The sequence below is a fragment of the Zeus faber genome (assembly GCF_960531495.2).
Source record: "Zeus faber genome assembly, chromosome: 13".
Classification (NCBI taxonomy): Eukaryota; Metazoa; Chordata; class Actinopteri; order Zeiformes; family Zeidae; genus Zeus; species Zeus faber.
The window spans coordinates 23,679,652-23,697,653 of record NC_137198.1 but is presented as its reverse complement, the minus strand read 5'-3'; the positions used below and the strand labels follow the sequence as shown (position 1 = coordinate 23,697,653).

General features: G+C 43.9%; 1 protein-coding gene across 1 annotated transcript in view; it reads right to left on the bottom strand.

Annotated features, from left to right (window-relative positions):
• Positions 1-13,941: 13,941 nt before the first annotated feature.
• nol10 (nucleolar protein 10) overlaps positions 13,942-18,002 on the bottom strand; it is a gene marked incomplete at its 3' end in the record, with an annotated part of 30,868 nt that continues 26,807 nt past the window's right edge. Inside the window, exons 15-21 of the mRNA XM_080012069.1 lie at positions 17,662-17,741; positions 17,481-17,579; positions 16,831-16,923; positions 16,534-16,710; positions 15,005-15,330; positions 14,788-14,890; positions 13,942-14,160 (exon numbers count right to left, since the gene is read on the bottom strand). Of these exons, the coding sequence (XP_079868195.1) occupies positions 13,942-14,160; positions 14,788-14,890; positions 15,005-15,330; positions 16,534-16,710; positions 16,831-16,923; positions 17,481-17,579; positions 17,662-17,741 (1,097 nt within the window). The remainder of the gene's footprint in view (positions 14,161-14,787; positions 14,891-15,004; positions 15,331-16,533; positions 16,711-16,830; positions 16,924-17,480; positions 17,580-17,661; positions 17,742-18,002) is intronic.

Genomic DNA, 18,002 nt, shown 5'->3' with positions numbered 1-18,002 from the left:
ATTTAAGCGGAATAATGCAAAGCTCCTGATCTCAAAAATCGTTCCGCCTCCTTCTCTGGAAATGTATCCATCTGTTTGTGCGTGGATGACAAAAGTAATTTACTTCCGTCAAAAAGAACGTATTGTGGTGAACTGCAAAGTGTTATCCGGCATTCAACACGAATTATACAAAATTCCCTTTCCCCCTCACATTGATTTATTATTATTATTATTATTATTATTATTATTATTATCCTCGTTATTATTATTATTATTATTATTATTATTATTATCATTATCGTTACCATTATTATTATCATTATTATCATCGTTATTATTATTATTATTATTATTATCATCATCGTTATCATTATTATTATCATTATTAATATTCATATTCATATTCATGTTGCTCTTTTCGCTTGTGTCCCCGGCTGCAGTTCCCGAGTTGGGGAACGAACGATCGACTCTTTTATCTATGACACTCGGCTCCCGAGTTATTCGCTACGAACGAATCGTTCGCAACTCATCGTTGAAATCGGTGAGTCGTTCAGTCGTAGTAGAAGTATCAGAATTCAAAGTTTTATTTCTAGCCACATTTTGGGATATATATATATATATATATATATATATATATATATATATTTGTTTGTTTGTTTGTTTGTTGTTTGTTTGCTTTTTCTTAGGTCAACGGAAGTTTCACTCAAACGTTAAGAGAGCTGAAAGTTCCCGCTATTTGTTTGGACCTGAATCTCTTCAGGGGAAGCAACCCACACCGTAAGCCTAAGCCTAACATTGCTCCGGGAAGCGTATTACAAGAAATCGAAGACATTATCGGCCAGAGGGAAAATAAAAGTATTTGGGTAGTAGCCTATGACCTAATGCGCACATGCACAAATGCAGCCCAGGCCTCAGTTCAAATACACAGACAGGAAACTGAAGGTTTCATGAGGACGACATGTCTGGGGCCCCGACTCGATTAGTTTTCCAGACTTCGAGGCCAGAATCAAGTCAGCGTTTTGTTCTCCTGGAAAGTTTGGAACAGAGAGAACGTTTCAAAAAACGACCCGCCGACCAGCCGATACGAGGGAGCCACCGAAAACCGGTTTTCCGTCATAACAGCGCTCTTTCCTATTGTGTGCCCCCGAAATCTCACTTTTGCAGGCGCCCGCCTCCGCCCAGCAGCAGGCTCAGGGGCAGGAAGTAGGCCTACACTCGGGGCTAATTCATTTTCCACAGATATTTATCTGATTGTTAAAAACCACAAGGCCATGGGACTCCAGCAGTACATCCTCACACTATTGACCCCGATTGGTGCCTATGAAGGCATATCTCCTATTTCTTCTTCCTTTAGTCATCTGTCTTTGTCTCCTAAGTCTCTGTTTCGCCAAATAGAGGGTTTATCAGCACAGTTTTATTGCCGTCCTTTCCTCTGTCACTCCTATTTTACTTTTATTCCCCACCCCTCTTGCTTCCTCAGTCCCTTTGTGTAATGTATAATACTCGCTGTGTGTTATCGCTACTGTGGACCATTGTGGTCTGGCCCTTGCATTTGCAAGGCCCCCACAAAAGACATGAATAATGATTGTTATTGGCTGCCCACGACGTCCGCTGTTGTGTGTGGAGAGTGCTAAGTGCGCGTGTTAACACACCTTGGATTGCGTTGCCACTTCTTGACCAAGCCAATGTTGGACGCTGGTCAGCAGTCACACAGTGGAAAGATGCACTTACCTTCCAATTCAAAGGTAATGAATGACACTTGGATGAATGTCCCCGATACTGTCACTATGTGGGTCAGATTAAGAGACCTAAGTGGCTATAAGCCATCGTTCTTAACAGCTAAGCTTGAGGTCAGTCTAGCCTCCCATCAGCTCGAAGGCCTGGGATCCTTGGTCTGTCTGGGGGGCCACAAGTACCATGTGACCCCGCCGTACAGAGACACCTCGTCAATACAAACTAAGCCATTTCACGTGCAAAGGTACCGGTTTCAGTGCTAATGGTTTCAGGTCCTTCACAAGAAGTTAAAAGTCAAAATCCGCTCAGCCCTGACCTTAATATTTTACAGTATGTCTGGCCCAAACCGGATACTGTCCAAACCAGTGATCGTAAAGATTCCCTGTTTGCGTTTCAGCTATGAGCATTTGTTATTTGGTATTTGCTTGTTTAGCCGGGGTCTCGCCCTGGGACAGCCTGGGTTTTGTCGCACAATGTCAGCCGTGGGGAGGGAGGCTGTGACAAGGTGAGCCCTTAGGAGTCTGTTGTCACAGTGATAACTTAATCAACTTACAACTCCCCGTGGGAAGTGCAGACTCCGCCCAGACAGCTGGAGAGACTTAAAATACTGATCCATGACCAGCCACATGGTGATTAGAACCAAGCGGAGATCTTTCATTTAGGAGGACGGTATCCCACTTGCAGTCCAAGTTATTGGCTGGACACAGTTACAACAGACCAAAAAAAAGGAGGAATATAGTCAGTATAGTTACATAACTAATATAAACCTGTATCTTACCAACTCTGGCAGCAACAGCTGTGAAACTCTATCGGAAGTACAGTAAGTGCTCAATTGTTATCCCATTAGGCCAGACATTCTCAACCTTGGGGTTGTGACTCCTTGTGGGGTCACTTGATATGCCCATGGGTTTCGCTGACTCATACAGTATAATAACATTCAGAGCCCACTTCTTGCTCTATGATGGAACAAAGATAGCTCATGCAATACTCAAATTGACGCGAACCCATTTCTTCATATTCAATGTGGAGAAAGTGCAGTAAAGTCATTCAGTTAGTCTCAACCTGTTGCTCATAGTTCCTTAATGTGAACTGTAAGATAACTTTTTGAAACCTAAAGATCGGGTCATGGGCCAACAAAAGGTCGAGAACCCCTGGATCTGCAGGCAACTGTAGAAGAGCTGCTGCTGGTTATTACAGCTTGAGTCACATCTTCACGTTCTTCAGTTTGTTTTAATGTTCAGGTTAAGCAGTAAACTGGTTTTGTTGGAACATTTGTTGGCTTGCTCCATATCCAAAACAAACTGGCTAAGGGAAATAATGTCATTCTCCTGCACTCTAAACCTATCAGGCAGCTAAAGAGATTTCAAACACAGATGACTTGCCACAGGCTTTAAATGTAGACATTGTAGAAACCCAGATGGAGTTCTCGAATTAACAATGGCCGCATCTGCCGGGAACTTCCTCAGTCACAACAGATTAGGAACTTAGTGAATGGCGGTTGTGTAGATCTAGGCCATCTTCTTTAGCACTTGAATGGCGTTAGACAATCTATGGCCCCGGTCAGCTGGGATAGGCTTCGGCCCTCCCCCGCGACCGTGAACTGGAAGAGTGGATGAGGAACTTGGAGGGACCGTCGCAGGAATAGGAGATCCCAAAACAGATCTAGCCAAATAGTGGGCAGATTAGATGTGGAAAATGTGGTTATTCTCATGAGCCCAGAGCTAAAGCCCTGCCATTCTTATGTACCGATTCAGCTGATTTTTACTCGTTCTTTAGTTGAACTCCTGGCTGGTGACCATTCCGAAATCCATAAGGTTCCGTTACAAAGTAGCCTACTGGGAAAAAACGTTGACTGCCTGGAAGTCTGGAAATTCCACCTCTGTCCATGGCCACAGGCGGCACAATGTGAGTTGGTGATACACACCACTTGCTTTTGTCCTTATCCGGAAACAGTTTTAAATGAGGCCACGTGTTGATCTCTGACATTTACACCTGGCAGTTAGGGAGCAGTCGGGGGAAGAGGGATTGAACCATTGGGCGGCAGCGTCATCAGCTTATTCATCGGGTTATCCTATGAACGTCCCGCCCACAAAAACATTCATCCATACATTCAGCGTGTCGGGTAACTAACTGCCTGCTCTTGTAGTTCTGCTGCATTGAATAACATGCACATAACCACATAATTGCCTGCTGCCCCGTGCTCTCAGTGAATCGCCAGTGAATCACATTTCCATTTCTTTTTTTGGAGCCGGTTGTATTCCATTTTATTTCAAAGCATTCATTTAGATGTCAAGATTTCTGAGGTGTTTATTTGTCACATACATATACATACAAGCATACATATATGTAGTTAAATGACATATTTCGTTAAAAAACCCATTCGCTTCAAATTTTTTATAGCAGCGTTAAAGTATTATGAGCCAAGATGTGTACGGTGGCACTGAGAGCTCAACGCACTGCAACTTGAGAAAACACAAGCAAATTACGAAAAACACAACCACATAAACAGAAAACACAACCGCAAAACCACATTACGGAAGTGAGCCGCACCGGATCTACTGATTTAGCTGCAATAAAATATATTGAACAAAATTATTTTGTGTCTGTAATTATTCTCCATCTGCTTCCTCCATGCAATTTATAAATTGAAAAAAAAAACTTTTATATCAGTCCACAGCTTTTATTTCAGCCATTTATGTAAGATCTTCCAGAGAAAACGTCTTCTACCGGTTCTGTGATAGTGTGGCGAAGTTTGCAAAGGATTCAAATCTTTTGTGTGCAAAGGGGGATTCACTCACTTATGAGTATATTTGCGGTTGTGTTTGCTGTTAATGTTGTGTTTTTCATAATTGTCTTGTGTTTTGTCTATTTGCATGTGTTTTCCTCAATTGCAGTGCCTTGAGCTCCCAGGGCCGCTGTAAATATGTGAGCAAGCATTCATTTCGCCAATTATCAATCAACGTCATATTCACACGATTCCGATCCGCTTTGTCCCGTGTGTGTATGTATGTATGTGGGTGTGTCCACTTATGCAAACTATTCTCAGAACTGACCGATGATTCCCTGGATGCAGCGGACGTCGCAGCCTTGAATCGCAGGAGAAGGGAGTTGTTTAATCTGGTGCTCTGCTGACTCATCATTTCTTCCTCGTTCAAGGTTGAATTGCCCTGGGTTGTCTCTGCGGTGCGGTGTGTGGAGCAGGGCAAAAAACAAAACAGGGGGTGATGGTATTTTCATTGGGAATTCTTTTGTGCTCTTCTGCGGTCACGTCAACGTCAGCACATTTCAGCACTTTGATCTTTTTGGAGCGAAAGGAGCGATTAAAAGCTTCATCTTCTCTCTGGGATTCTTTTCGGAATAAGTGTGGTGCCGTACTGCCGTATTTAAAAACTATATCAACTATAAAGGGCTCAAAATGTGATGGTTCTGTTATTCGTGTTGATAGGAATTGGCTTAAGTGCACATTTGTTAAAGTGCTAACTAACTCTAACTCAAATGAAGGAACAAATGAGCAATCAAATTAACTAACTAACTGAATTAATTCATATATAAATAAATGACAATATAATACACCCAAGTCTCACTTTTTACATTTTTTGGGTAATTTAATTTATTTATTGTAGAGAACAGTGGAGACAGAAAATGTGGGATAGAGAGAGGGAGAGACAACACAGCAGATAACCACAGGCTGGATTTGGACCCGGGTCATTGGAGGCGTTTTGCCTGTATGATACGTGTGCTTATCCAGTGGAGCCACCAAGATGAGCTTTTCGAGTCCAACCCTAGTCTAGGTCTGGTATTTTCCAGAATAGCGTGGAAGGAAGTTGGAAAAGGGAAATGGCAAGGATGGCTGTTGCCTGCATATCCCTTCAATTTAAAGCATTTGGACTGTATCTAGATGTTATGTCAGATGTTTTGGCGATTTAGGCCTGTTGCCATGTAAGCTTTAAACTATTTCCTCTGATGGGAAAAATCAGATACATTTATGCAGGAAACTAATTTCCTGTCCAGTCCGACGCTACTATAGTATGTAGTACTACACTATAGCACTGTCGTACACGCCTGCTTCCTCTACTGCCAGAGGAATGTTACACACTACACATGAGCCAACATGGCGGCTGATTGATGTGAAATGCGCCGCAGGGAAGTGCCAAGTGAGCCCTTTCTAGGAAATCCCTCTCCCCTTCCGTCCCTATACCTTCCTCCCTTCCCGACAACCAATCCGCTCCGTTCCCTCCACATCCCACCGGCGCCCGCCCGACCCCGCCGGGCCTGGCCCTCCGCCGGCACGACGTCACAAGGCCTCTGCTGACGTCTGAGTCCAAACGCCAGTCGCAGCTGCTCACTCATCCGTTGGGCTGAGTGGATTAGCAGCCCCTAGCAGTGACACTAGACGTTGGAGTTGATTTTGGTATATTTTAATATATCTCTTTAAAAGACATACAGTGCCATGAACTCCTTTCCTCAAATTTGTAATCCTTTCCCTCAAATTACAAATTTCCTCCCACAAATGATGCTGGACGGTGCCCTTAAATTAGTACGCCGTTTCCTCAAGTTTCTTAGCATATTTTATGTTTCGATAAATGTATACGTCTTTGCCCTCTCAATGTTCTTGAATGACAGACTTTTTGGCCTCGGGCTAATAATTAATTTCCTCATTTGAGAGTCAAGATCTTCAATATCCTCAACCTGTTTAAAGCCGTCGAAAGGGTATGATAGTACTGTTGTCATGTTTAATAACTTAATAACTTGAGGCATGGCTTGTAATGGTAAATATCAATTTGAGGGGAATGGATGACAAATTAAAGCAAATGAATCGTAAAATGTAATCTCCCCCTGATCCCTGGCGTGCGGGTCGTGAAGTGAGTGATTTCTAATCTCTGAATAGAAATACTTTTTTTTTTTTAAATCATAACAGTGATTATGAGATTATGGCATTTCATAATGTGTTATGTTATTGTTATTAAGAACAACAACTAAGTAACTTCTCCAAGGTCAGAAGCGGCCACTCATCTTTTTGTCTCTCTGTTGGAGAAAATGGATCTATTTCAAGTTCAAGTTCAAAAGATATATACCCATGAGGCAACATAAATTTATTTATATAGCTATGACTGTTTCAGCTAATAAATATAATTCCTCAAACGTCAATTTCACACCCCTCATCTGGTCTCATGAGAGAAGAAGAGGATGTGAGGATGGAACGACACGAAGATCAGGAGAAGCATTTTATTGCTTTTTCTCTATTTTCCCATTTCAGCTGTTTAGAATTATTTGAAATTCTTCAAAAGTTCTTAATCTTTTTTTGAATGCTGAGGTTTGTCTGGGGCCCCCCAGACACCTAAAACCAGCCATCTTAAGATATGCAAAGATGCATCTTTGGGTCATTATAAGATTATATAACCCTATAATTATGGGTTTTAGGGTCACGGCTGGAAGAATAAGAGAATGGAATTTTTTCTAGTTCCACAAATTTGTCCATAGATAAGTTTATACTGATACGGGCATCTCCAAGTCTCGCAAATTTGAAAAAGAGTCGATATGTTTCTTTGCGACGGCGGCTATAAATAGCACCGAGGTCTATAGGAACACTGGAACATTTCATAAGGTTTTTTTAATTTGAACTGAATGCAGGAATAAAGGAAATTTTGAGAGCTCCGTCACGGAAAAAAATCGATCCCGCGCCGCATTTCGCTCGGCCTCGCTCGTCGTGTCTGAGGAAACAGAGAATAACAAAATTGTTAGAAGCACAGACGCAGTACGATGGGAGCGGCGCGGGGAAATGTCTTTCACATGCCTCTGTGCCTGGGGCCTCCGTAAGCCCACCCATCGAGAAACTTAGCTCTGTGTGTGTGTGTGTGTGTGTCTCCCCAGTGTGTGTGCGTCTCACCAGTGTGTGTGTGTGTGTGTGTGTGTGTGTGTGTGTGTGTGTGTGTGTATGTGTGTATGTGTGTGTGCGTGTGTTGTGTGAACACAGCGAGTGCACAGACAGGGCAGTGGTCACCGTTTGGGAAAATCCCGTCCATTCCCCGAACAGTATATTATACATGTATATACAGTATATGACTTGGCTGAGATATGCCTTATTTAGAATTATATCAAGAAATAAATACGTTGCTTCTTCAGATTTCTCGTTGGAGTACAACATAGTATGTTGCAATAGGCAATATACACGGGTGATATACCAGGGGATAGGATTTGTATTTATATATTACATAATATATTATATTATATTTCACAACAGTATAATCAACTTATTTCATTGCAATTATTATGTGGGAATTTACACATGTACCTAATCAGCCAAAAGAGAATTTCCTTATAAGGAAGTTGACTGTGGCTATGATTGTGTATCAATCTATTGTCTTATTATCCTATTACAATAACACTATTATTACACCATCGACACAATATTTTAGTAAGTACCTAGTAGTAATTAATTCCGTATTTACCCATACCAATAATTTATACTACGCATAGAAACACACTTTGTATATTCTGTATATTTGTATATATTCAGCCATTTCTGTTACGTGTGTTTGGCTTTTTCCTCTATTTTGGTGAACCCTATTTTGTACAAACAGCTACGTGAACGTTATTTCTAAATCGATTGTCAGTGTATTGCTTCTTATTTATTGTATTGCTTTACAATGGATTGTAATAACTAATTGTTTGAAATTTGTTTAGATTGAAATAGCATTGTCATAAATGTATAAACTCCTTAGCAATTGCTGTCTCGATCCAAACTGGAAAAAAAGAACAGCAAATAAGAAAAGCAATTATGTTTTGGCTGACGTGTGACATGATAAATTTTTTTTTTGGAATCGAACCATGGGCTGACAAAGTAGGAAAACGAAGTGCCCTTTCGCATTTCAATTGATTTAAACTGGAACATCTTTTGATTAAAGAGCGTGAAAAAAAAACAACTCCATCCATTTCAATGTTTTCTTCCTCTGGCTGGAGGGGGGAAGGCAATATAAATGTCCACACAAGCCACAAATCTGCTTCACTAATCTAGGCCCGGAAACCCTAAGTGTTCTCGCCGCTCTGGCCTATGAGGAATATCAAATAGCCGTCTCTTTTTACTCCTGGCACGACGTCTTTGTTTTCCCAGTTCTTTATGCAATGGAAAGCGCCGACTTGGGTTGACCCACTTCCTGTGGTCCAATTTAAAAGCGCCACGGCGAGGAAACATGTAATTGATTCAATTTGACTTTGAGGCGTGAATTCACGGAATTGCACCGGCTGCCCGACATTTGGCAAAAAATATTGTTTATTTGTTTTATAGTGGATATATCTCAACAACACAACAAAATAAAATTCAAAGTTCAAGTTTATTTGTCATTCATCCATATACATAGTATACTGGAATGTGTCGGTCCTCAAGGACCGAGGTACTAACACAAAAATACATACATACCACACTGGAAAAAGTACAATAACAAAAAAAACAAAACAGAACTACGAAGGGGGGTCTGTGAACATTGTGAAAGGTGCAGCCATGATTGAGTAAAATAGATAATGAAGCAGAATAAAAACGGAGCAATATGATCATAATAATCACAATATGATCATCTCTGTAAGGAGTTTTTAGCAGTCAACACTATGAGCAGTGTAACCGTCATTGTGAATATCATGAAAATATATAAATAATGCAGATCAACTGCAATTATAAAAACTGTAAGGATATAAATAATATGAATAACCCCCAACCAGTGATCTCAGTGGTAATTATTAAAAGCTTCTGGAGGATGATTGTGTTGAATGCTGAAATGACGTCTATGAACAGCATTCTAACACAAGTACCCAGAATTCCTCCAGGTAAGATGGGGCTGAGTGCAGGGTGTAGGAAATGGTGTCGGTGGAGCGGTTGGGGTGTTAAGTAAACTGGCGAACGTCCAGTGAGGTGGGGAGGACGAATTTGACACGTCTCATGACTCGAAGCACTTCATTATGATTGGACATTGATTGGACATTGGAGTCAGTGCCACCCTGTGGCACTGACTCCAATGTGTAACTAGATGTGTAACTGTTGACTTCTTTGGCATTGGGATGATGGTGGTGTTTTTGAAGCCTGCAGTGATAACAGCCTGGCTCAGGGAGATGTTTAAGATGTTCGTGAGGACGTCTGCCAGCTGGTTAGCACTGTCCCTGAGCACGCGCCCAGGTATGTTGTGTGGGCCTGCAGCTCTGTGGGTTGACTCTGGATAGGGTCCTTCTCATGTCAGCTGAGTCCAGACAGAGTACGTGCTCCTCGGTGGGGTCTTACACGCGGGCGTGTCATTTAGAGCTTCAAACCAGGAACAGAAGTCATTAAGTGTGTCAGGGAGGTTGGCCTGTGGTGTGATCTTGTAGTTTGTTCAGGCCTGGATGCCCTGTCATATGCACCTAGTGTCCCTGGTATCGCAGAAGTGGTTTTGAATCTTCTGTGCATACTGGCGTTTCGCTTTTCTGATGGCACAGGAAACCTCAGTCCTCGATGACCTGAGAGCCACTCCATCCCCTGAGCTAAAGGCGGCATCTCGTGGTCTCAGCAGGACATGGACCTCAGCTGTCAGCCACGGCTCTGGTTGCCACGTTTGGTGATGGGCTTCACAACAGTTACGTCCTCAATGCACTTCTTTATGTATCCACGCAGTCTGTACTCCACTACACATGCGTGCTGGCCACAGGTAGCTGCCTTCCTGAACCTGTTCCAGTCTGAGTTCTCAAAGCAGTCCTGCAGGGGCAGGTGGCTCCTTCCAGCCAGACTGACTGGGGACCCTGGTCGGTAGGGTTAGCCTTTAGCCAAGAGCAAAGTCCTGACTGCTTGCCTCGCTTCCGCCTTCTCTCACACTGCTTGCAGTGCCCTCTCTCCTGAGCGACTATGCCAGGTGGTGCCGTGGTGGTGGAGCCTTGTCTGCGTGGTAGCCTGAGGCTAAGTAGCTCCTGCGTCAGTTCTGTCAATAATAGTTGGTTATTGATTTTTCCGGTGGTTTTATTGCTGTTCCATGAACCCATGTCCCGAAGGTCTTACAGCCTTAGGTCAGATAGGTAGGACAGACGTTACAACAAACATTAAAACAAAAACTAGCACTGTTAGCAGGAACCGGAGGGGACTCTGGGTCTGTGTGCACCACCATCTTAAAGGTCCTCTGGACTCAACTGGAGGAAAAAACGCAAACCGAAACCAGGATCTTCCATTGTCCTAGAAGGAGGGTTCATTGAATTTCGGCTTTGGACGTAATTATACATACGTACATACATTTGCCCAGTGCGAGTGGTCCTTCCCATCTCTCCCTTCAACGGTGCACAGTGGAAAATGACATGGCGGGATAAAAGAATGAAGGAGCAAAAAGATCATAGGCTGCATTCCCAAACCCACAATGACGCAAGTTGGCGGTCCTACTCGCTTTGGCTTTGAATTGGAAAAAAAGGTGACGGCACAAAAGCAACCAGGATGAACTTTTCTTTTCCAGACCGGAACACTTCACTGGTATCGACATGGGTTTTTGTCAAGGATCAGAATCGGTTAAATCAGCAGTTTTGTTAAAAATTTCTGGGAAAGGAAATTTCACGGCAAGAGGATGTTTTTGTGTTTGTTAAGGCATCATTAACCAGTACTCCTTGCATGACCCAAAACACGAGCCCTGGAGAATTTCAAAGCTGGAGCGACCCAGAGCGGTTATTGTCTGGAGGAGATTGGACCGCACCGCATCAGGAAACCTCGTCCGCCCCCTGATAGCGTTCGCTATAATATTTACGTACGTTTCCCATTGTTGAAGGAAGTTTGGATTTCCATGCTATAACCTGAACCTGGTATAGTGACTGTTGTTCGTTTTTTCTGAGCCTTCCTAAACCAAAGGGTCTTTTACAATCGAAGCCCATAAGGCACGGCCGCTTCCAAGTGACAATCCAGATGGGGAGAGCATGCCTCGCCCCCACCCCAATCCTCCACCCCCCTTTGCATTCAACAAGGGCCCGAGTAAGGGGAGGAGAGAGGGCCCATTGCCATGGGAGGGTCCCTGTGGGGGGATGGGTGTCTGTGTGTGTTCCTCAAGAAATTAAAAGCTCCCCCAAGAAGTACTCGTTCCGAGAACTAAGAACTTCAGCTTTTGAGGGAAAAACTGTGTGTGTGTGTGTGTGTGGGGGGGGGGGGGTGTTAGGTGGGGTGAAATAAATTGTGCCTCCCCCACCCTTTGCATTCAACAAGGGCCCGAGCAAGGGAAGGAGAAGGGGCCCAATGCCATGGGAGGGAACCTGTGGGGGGAAGTCACTACTAGTTCCAAGAACTACAGCTTCTGAGAGAAAAAATGTGTCTCTAAACCATTTTCTTCAACAGCACTTTACAATGAAATAATTCCACAGCACACTACCACCATCCTGTTAAAGCAACAATAAATGTGTCCCGAGTTTGTCACAACAGAAATATGTGCAATTAACCACTGACTGCATAAAAAAATAAAATTAGCTTTCAAAATCGTAAAGAAAAAAAAAAAAGGTAGTTCCCTCTGAAATGCTGGGGCCGTGTCCACTGAAGACACTGAAACCACAACCACAGGCGGGGGAGGTGCAGCCTCTCTGAAATGTCAAATACCACTAATCCAATACATACATATACAAATCCCAAATTAGAAGCCAATAACGTGATGTTTTTCATTGTTTTGATTTTGTTCTGAAGTAAAAAATATAACATGAGAAAATGAGACATTTGTTGCGGGGAGCGTGGTGGCTCCCACAGCTCCACGCGCTCTGCTCCAGCTCCTTGTGGGGAGCCGGAATCATGCTCGGAACAGAAATGTAAATCAGGAGAAAGAGCTGTGGCTGTAGTACCTTGTCACGGTTGTGGGAGTGTTGGGGGGGGGGGCGGGGGCCATGCCAGGTAGGAACGCGTTACATCACATGTCCCTGATTCAGGCCCACCCCAAAAATCGGGACCACAAAAAGTTTAGCGGTCTAACTCCAGTTCAGAACTACATAGTTCAGTGCTTTTACATGTTTTAAGCAGTTACTTTCTAACGTATATAAGCACTAAAAACGTCCCCAACACGTACATCTGTGCTTATTATTGCAATAGTTAGGGACACAAGACTTGGGAGGCATTTGCCGTAATTCATATCGAATGTGACTGATTTTCAATTTGCATTCCACCAGATAAACAACTTGGACAGCATTCGATGGAGTGATTCTTGTGATAATTCCATTCACAACTCCGAGCCAATATACGCTTCTGACTATCATCGTTGAGGAAGTCCTATTCTGGCTGGAGCTGCTGAATTAGACAACTTAGTACGGTGTTGCAACTTTGATCTTGCAACACAACAGATCATTTCCATATTGGTGGAAAAATACTGGTTTAAAACAAATAATCAACGGTGGCATGGCAAAAAGTGACAACTCATGCTGGCTGTTATGACATCCTTGACAGGCAGAGAATAATACGGCCCCAAGCTTTAGTTGTCTTGGAAGTGTTTTAGATAGGCACGTCGCAGAGAGAACTGAAATGGTGAGGAGGACGACCAGCTGAGGAAATTAATGTTCAGAAGTTTTCAGAAAACATTAACAACTCGATGATTTCGACAACAAAGGTCAATAACGGATGAAAAGTGGGAAGTAGACTATCTACGTGTATTTACATCGTCTACATTCATGGTATTGCCCTGTCCATTTCAATCTAATCTGGGTGAAGGCTAGAAATTAGCCTTCCCAGAACCATTTAAAAATGAAAAACAAAACAATAAAAAAGTGTTTCTTTCAAGGGCGAAACAAATAGAAATGACATTTCACGTGAGAAAGAAAGAAGACACCAGACCTTAAGAAATACAAAGGTTTTCTTTTACTTGAGGCATATTTTGATCAGATTTCGACCCAACAATATTCTGCTATAAACAAGGAATAAAAAAAAAAAAAAAAGAATAAAATAAAAATAAACACACTCCATCTCTCTCTCTCTCACACCTTCTGTCTCTCGATGTCTCCCACCCCTTCTTCCAACTGAAATAGCAGTCAGAGTCCTGGGTCGCACTTATAGGAAAACGCAGGGCTGAGAAGCCAGGCGGCCATGTTGGGCCCCCTCAGCTGCTCCAGCTGCTTGTGATTCCGACTGAAGACACACACACACACACACACACACACACACACACACACGCACACACACACACACGCACACACACACACACACACACACACACACACACACACACACACACACACACACACACACTAGGAATTGCGTTTCCACCAGGGTGATCCTCAGAAGCCTCCCCGTCCTCCCCGTCCTCCCCGTCCTCCCCGTCCTCCCCGTCCTCCCCGTCCTCCCCGTCCTCCTCCCCTGCCTCTGCCTCCCCCCCTGGCCCCCCATCCCCGCCCACGGCTCCGGGCGCTGGTCAGGTGGCCGGCCGAGCGTCGGAGCTTCCTGCGCTCCTCGTGGTGCTCGCGCTCTGCCCGCTGCTGGCTGCGTTGCTGCTCCGACTGTGGAGGAAGACAAACAAACAAACACATTTTTTAACGGTGAGATGACCCGTCGTGTTATAATGTTTTGTTGTTTTTCAAATACCGATCCGTCCAGGAAATCGTGATAGCAATAGTTAATTAAAATCCAACCAATCTGCATTAAATGGCCGAATCAACAGACGGCTTAGTGTAATCTAAGCAAAAACACAGTATTTTATTATTTTCCTTTTTGTGTGTTTATTAAAGAAAGTGATGACATGGGACTTTCTCCATTGGTAGCCGTTGACGCTATTTTACTGCAAGAAACCCACAAAACTCGCAAATTGTGAAAAAAAGGTTTTGAGAAAAGCCGCTGAAAAAATTAAATGTTGTTAGTCACAACAATAAAGCCAATAGGTTGGATGGAAAGAGGGAATAATAGAACAACTGGCAATAAATAAAATAAAGTACAAAAAGTAGGAAAAATTGGCGACATACAATTAAACACAGCATTATAAACAATACAACTAAAGATAAGATAAAAATGGCAATATACAATAAACCAAAGAAATGAACAACAAACCACTAGAGTAACAATTCACTGTCAAAATTAGTCAAATCTTTCACAATAAAAACAACAGAAAAAGTTGCCCATGAGCCAGGTACCTTTTTGAGGGTGAAGGTGAGCTGCTTGCTGCCCACTGCGGCGTCAGCCATGTTGCTCATGCCAGCGCGTTCCTCCATCCTCAGGCGGTCTTCCAGAGAAGCCCTGGAGAGAGGGACGACTTGTTCGTCAGGCGCGACGCAAACACTGATACAGGTTGTCTTTCATTATTATTATTATTATTATTATTATTATTTTATTTTTTTAAATGGAAATTACTTCTTCAGTTTCTGCTTGTGCGCCATGTCGCCAAAGCTGCGGAACTCCTCCCCAGCCTTGATCTGGAAGAAGCGGGGCTGGCTGCCCTTCCCGGGGTCTGAGGCTGCCTCTCGGCTGTAGGGGGTACCGTTGCTGCCATGGCGGCGGGCGCCCAGCAGCGAGGTGTCGCGGTCCGCCTGCTTCCTCTCCTGCAGGCGACGCTCACGCTCCTCCAGGTGCAGTTGCCAGCGCTGCTCCCGCAGCTCCTCCACCCAGCTCTTGTCGTCGTCCGAGCTCTCGTCCTCATCGGAGCTGCCGCGCCCCTCGGGCTCCTCTTCGTCCTCAGCCTGAAGGGAAGAGGGCAACGAGAGAGAGATAGATGTAATTACACATTTCACTTGTACAGCGCTTTCCCCAATTCTCAAAGACACTTTGAGACATGACATTAAAATCACATGGAATAAGATAATGTATAAAGAACACAGTTAAAAATGTAGATAGCGTCATAATAAGTGAAGAAATGAACAAGAGGCGAATAAGTGAACAGAAGGTGACAAAATTAATAGGGTGCGAAGAATGCAGAGTTCAGACTACGTGATTATGGTCTGATTTTCCACCCGCAGACAGGTTTTTGGAGATCGCCGAGCAAAGCCCCAGATGGGAGGAAAATCATCGAGCGCGTGGTGTGAACTGCTCACGACGCAATCCGACTGCTCGCCGAGATATCAAGCAGGTTTAATATCTGGTCGTGTCGGGATCCAATCGGGAGCGAGCTACAGCCAATGAAACCAGACACGGAAGTGAGGGGGAAGGGAGGAGTTGTGCACCGGAGCAGCAGCCAGAAACACACATCATACGGTACCTATTTTACCTCTCTTCTCTCGGTTTTTAATATATTTCCCATTTAAATTCTGCTTTTATTTGGTTTTTTTTTTACAGTGATCCAAATAAAAGATAATTAATCCTGTCCCACGCACGGTATTGCGTTATTTCCAGTTTCGCTTCTCGTGTGTGTTTTTGTGCCAAAACGTATCTTGGAGACCGAACGGACCCAACGAATAAGGGAACAGGAAGTGAATACGCAAACAAGAGGTGACTAAGTAAACACAAGTGAATAAGCTAAAAGGAGGTGAATAAGTGAACAGGGAGTGAATAAGGGAACAGGAAGTGCATGAGTGGAAGTGAATAAGTGTAAGATGAATAAGTGAACAGGAAGAAAATAAGTGAACAGGAGGTGAAAATGTTGACAGGAAGTGAATGAGTTAATGAGTAAACAGGAAGTGAATTAGTGAACAATAAGGGAATAAGTGAACAGGAGGTGAATAAGTAAAGGGAAGTGAATTAAATGAGGGGGAAGTGAATAACTTAACAGGAAGTGAATAAATAAACAGAACTGAATACGTGAACAATAAGTGAATAGGAGGTGAATAAGTGAGCAGGGAGTGAATAAGTAAACAATAAGTGAATCGCAGGTGAATAAGTGATAGGAGAAAAATAAGTGAACTGGAAGTGAGTAAGTGAACGGGAAGCGAATAACTGAACAGCTTTACCTGGGCATCGGTTGCGGCCTGCTCGGCCAGCTGTCGCAGCTTCTTCTGCCTCTTCTGGCCGACCTTGGAGACGATGGGGTTGAGCAGGCGGAACTCCTCGCTCTGCTCGTCCACCTGGTAGTCGGGGTTCTCGAACATCACCTGGAAGCGGTTGTCGCCCAGGATGCTGGGAACCACCTACGAACGGGAGGAGGGTGTCAAGTCAAGAACATCGGCTCTGTTTTAACCCCACACCAACATCCTCCACCCTCGAAGGTGGAGGGGGAGAGATGGGACTTGCGTTCCATGGGTTCTCACCTTGCCCTTCTTCTTCCTGGAGGCCAGCTCCGCCTGCTCGTCCCCCTCCTCCATCAGCTTGAGTGCCAGGTCCGCGTTCACCTTGGGCAGCTTCTGTCTCAGTTGGAGGCACATACACATGGGAGTGACTTTTCTATTCTGTAATGAACCATTTTAGTCATAACCTTGTGAGCTGAAAGTAAAAAAAAAACCAAAAACGAATGGCCAACCATTTCTGATTTCCTCATTTCAAGCAGTCTGGGATCTCGTGGAGGAGATAGTGTGTGGACATGCTCTCAAAGCAGATTTAAACTCTTTGTGCTCAGCCTCTGTATGGGTCGCTCTTAGTATCGCTAAGCGTCACTCTAGGTGTTTCTGAAATACCTTAAAAAAACCTGACTGGGCGAGAGGCCAAACGCTAAAACTTCCAAATGTTGATTCCGTATTTCGAACACGATATACTTGTAAAGTAAATGTTTTATAGCAGTATAAACAGATAAGACCAAAAAAAAACAGGTTCAAGTTCAAATTCAAACAGGCTTGCCGACTTTGGGCGTCGGAACAATTAGTTCTTACTTGGAAGTTGTAAACAGTTTTGAATCAAATCATGCTGAACTGGAATGATCACAATGGCGTTATCAACACAGATGGCCCGCAGCAGCACGACTCACCTTGAGCTGTACTCGCTGAGTCCTGGACTCTTCGATCCTCTGTCGGATCTTGTCCTTGCGATACTCCTCGTAGGCGAAGGGGTTGGCCATGGTTTTAACCTGAAAACCACAAAAACCTCCAATGTGAGTCCTGACACTCACATTGGACCAGTCTGCGCTGAATAGAGTTAGAGGATGTTACCTTGTGGTAAAGCCTGATGTCCATGAAGTAGCCATGCATGTAGGCCCTCAGAAGAGAGGAGCCCACCAGGTGAGACAGACCTGGGGACAGATACGGAGACACATGTATTCATGTTTGTACCACATTTACATAAGTGTGTTCATGGTGCATTGTAGAATAAGAATCGAGAGTCTAGACTGACGCCCTCTGACCCCGTTAAGACCCTGGCACAAAAACGAGTCTCTGCTTCTCTGAGTGCAGCTGAGCGGCCGTAAATAACCAAATGACCAATTACCAAAACCATATATGGAGGCGGTCTGGGTCGCGTCCGGCTTTCGAAAATTTAAGCCAATGCAGATTCA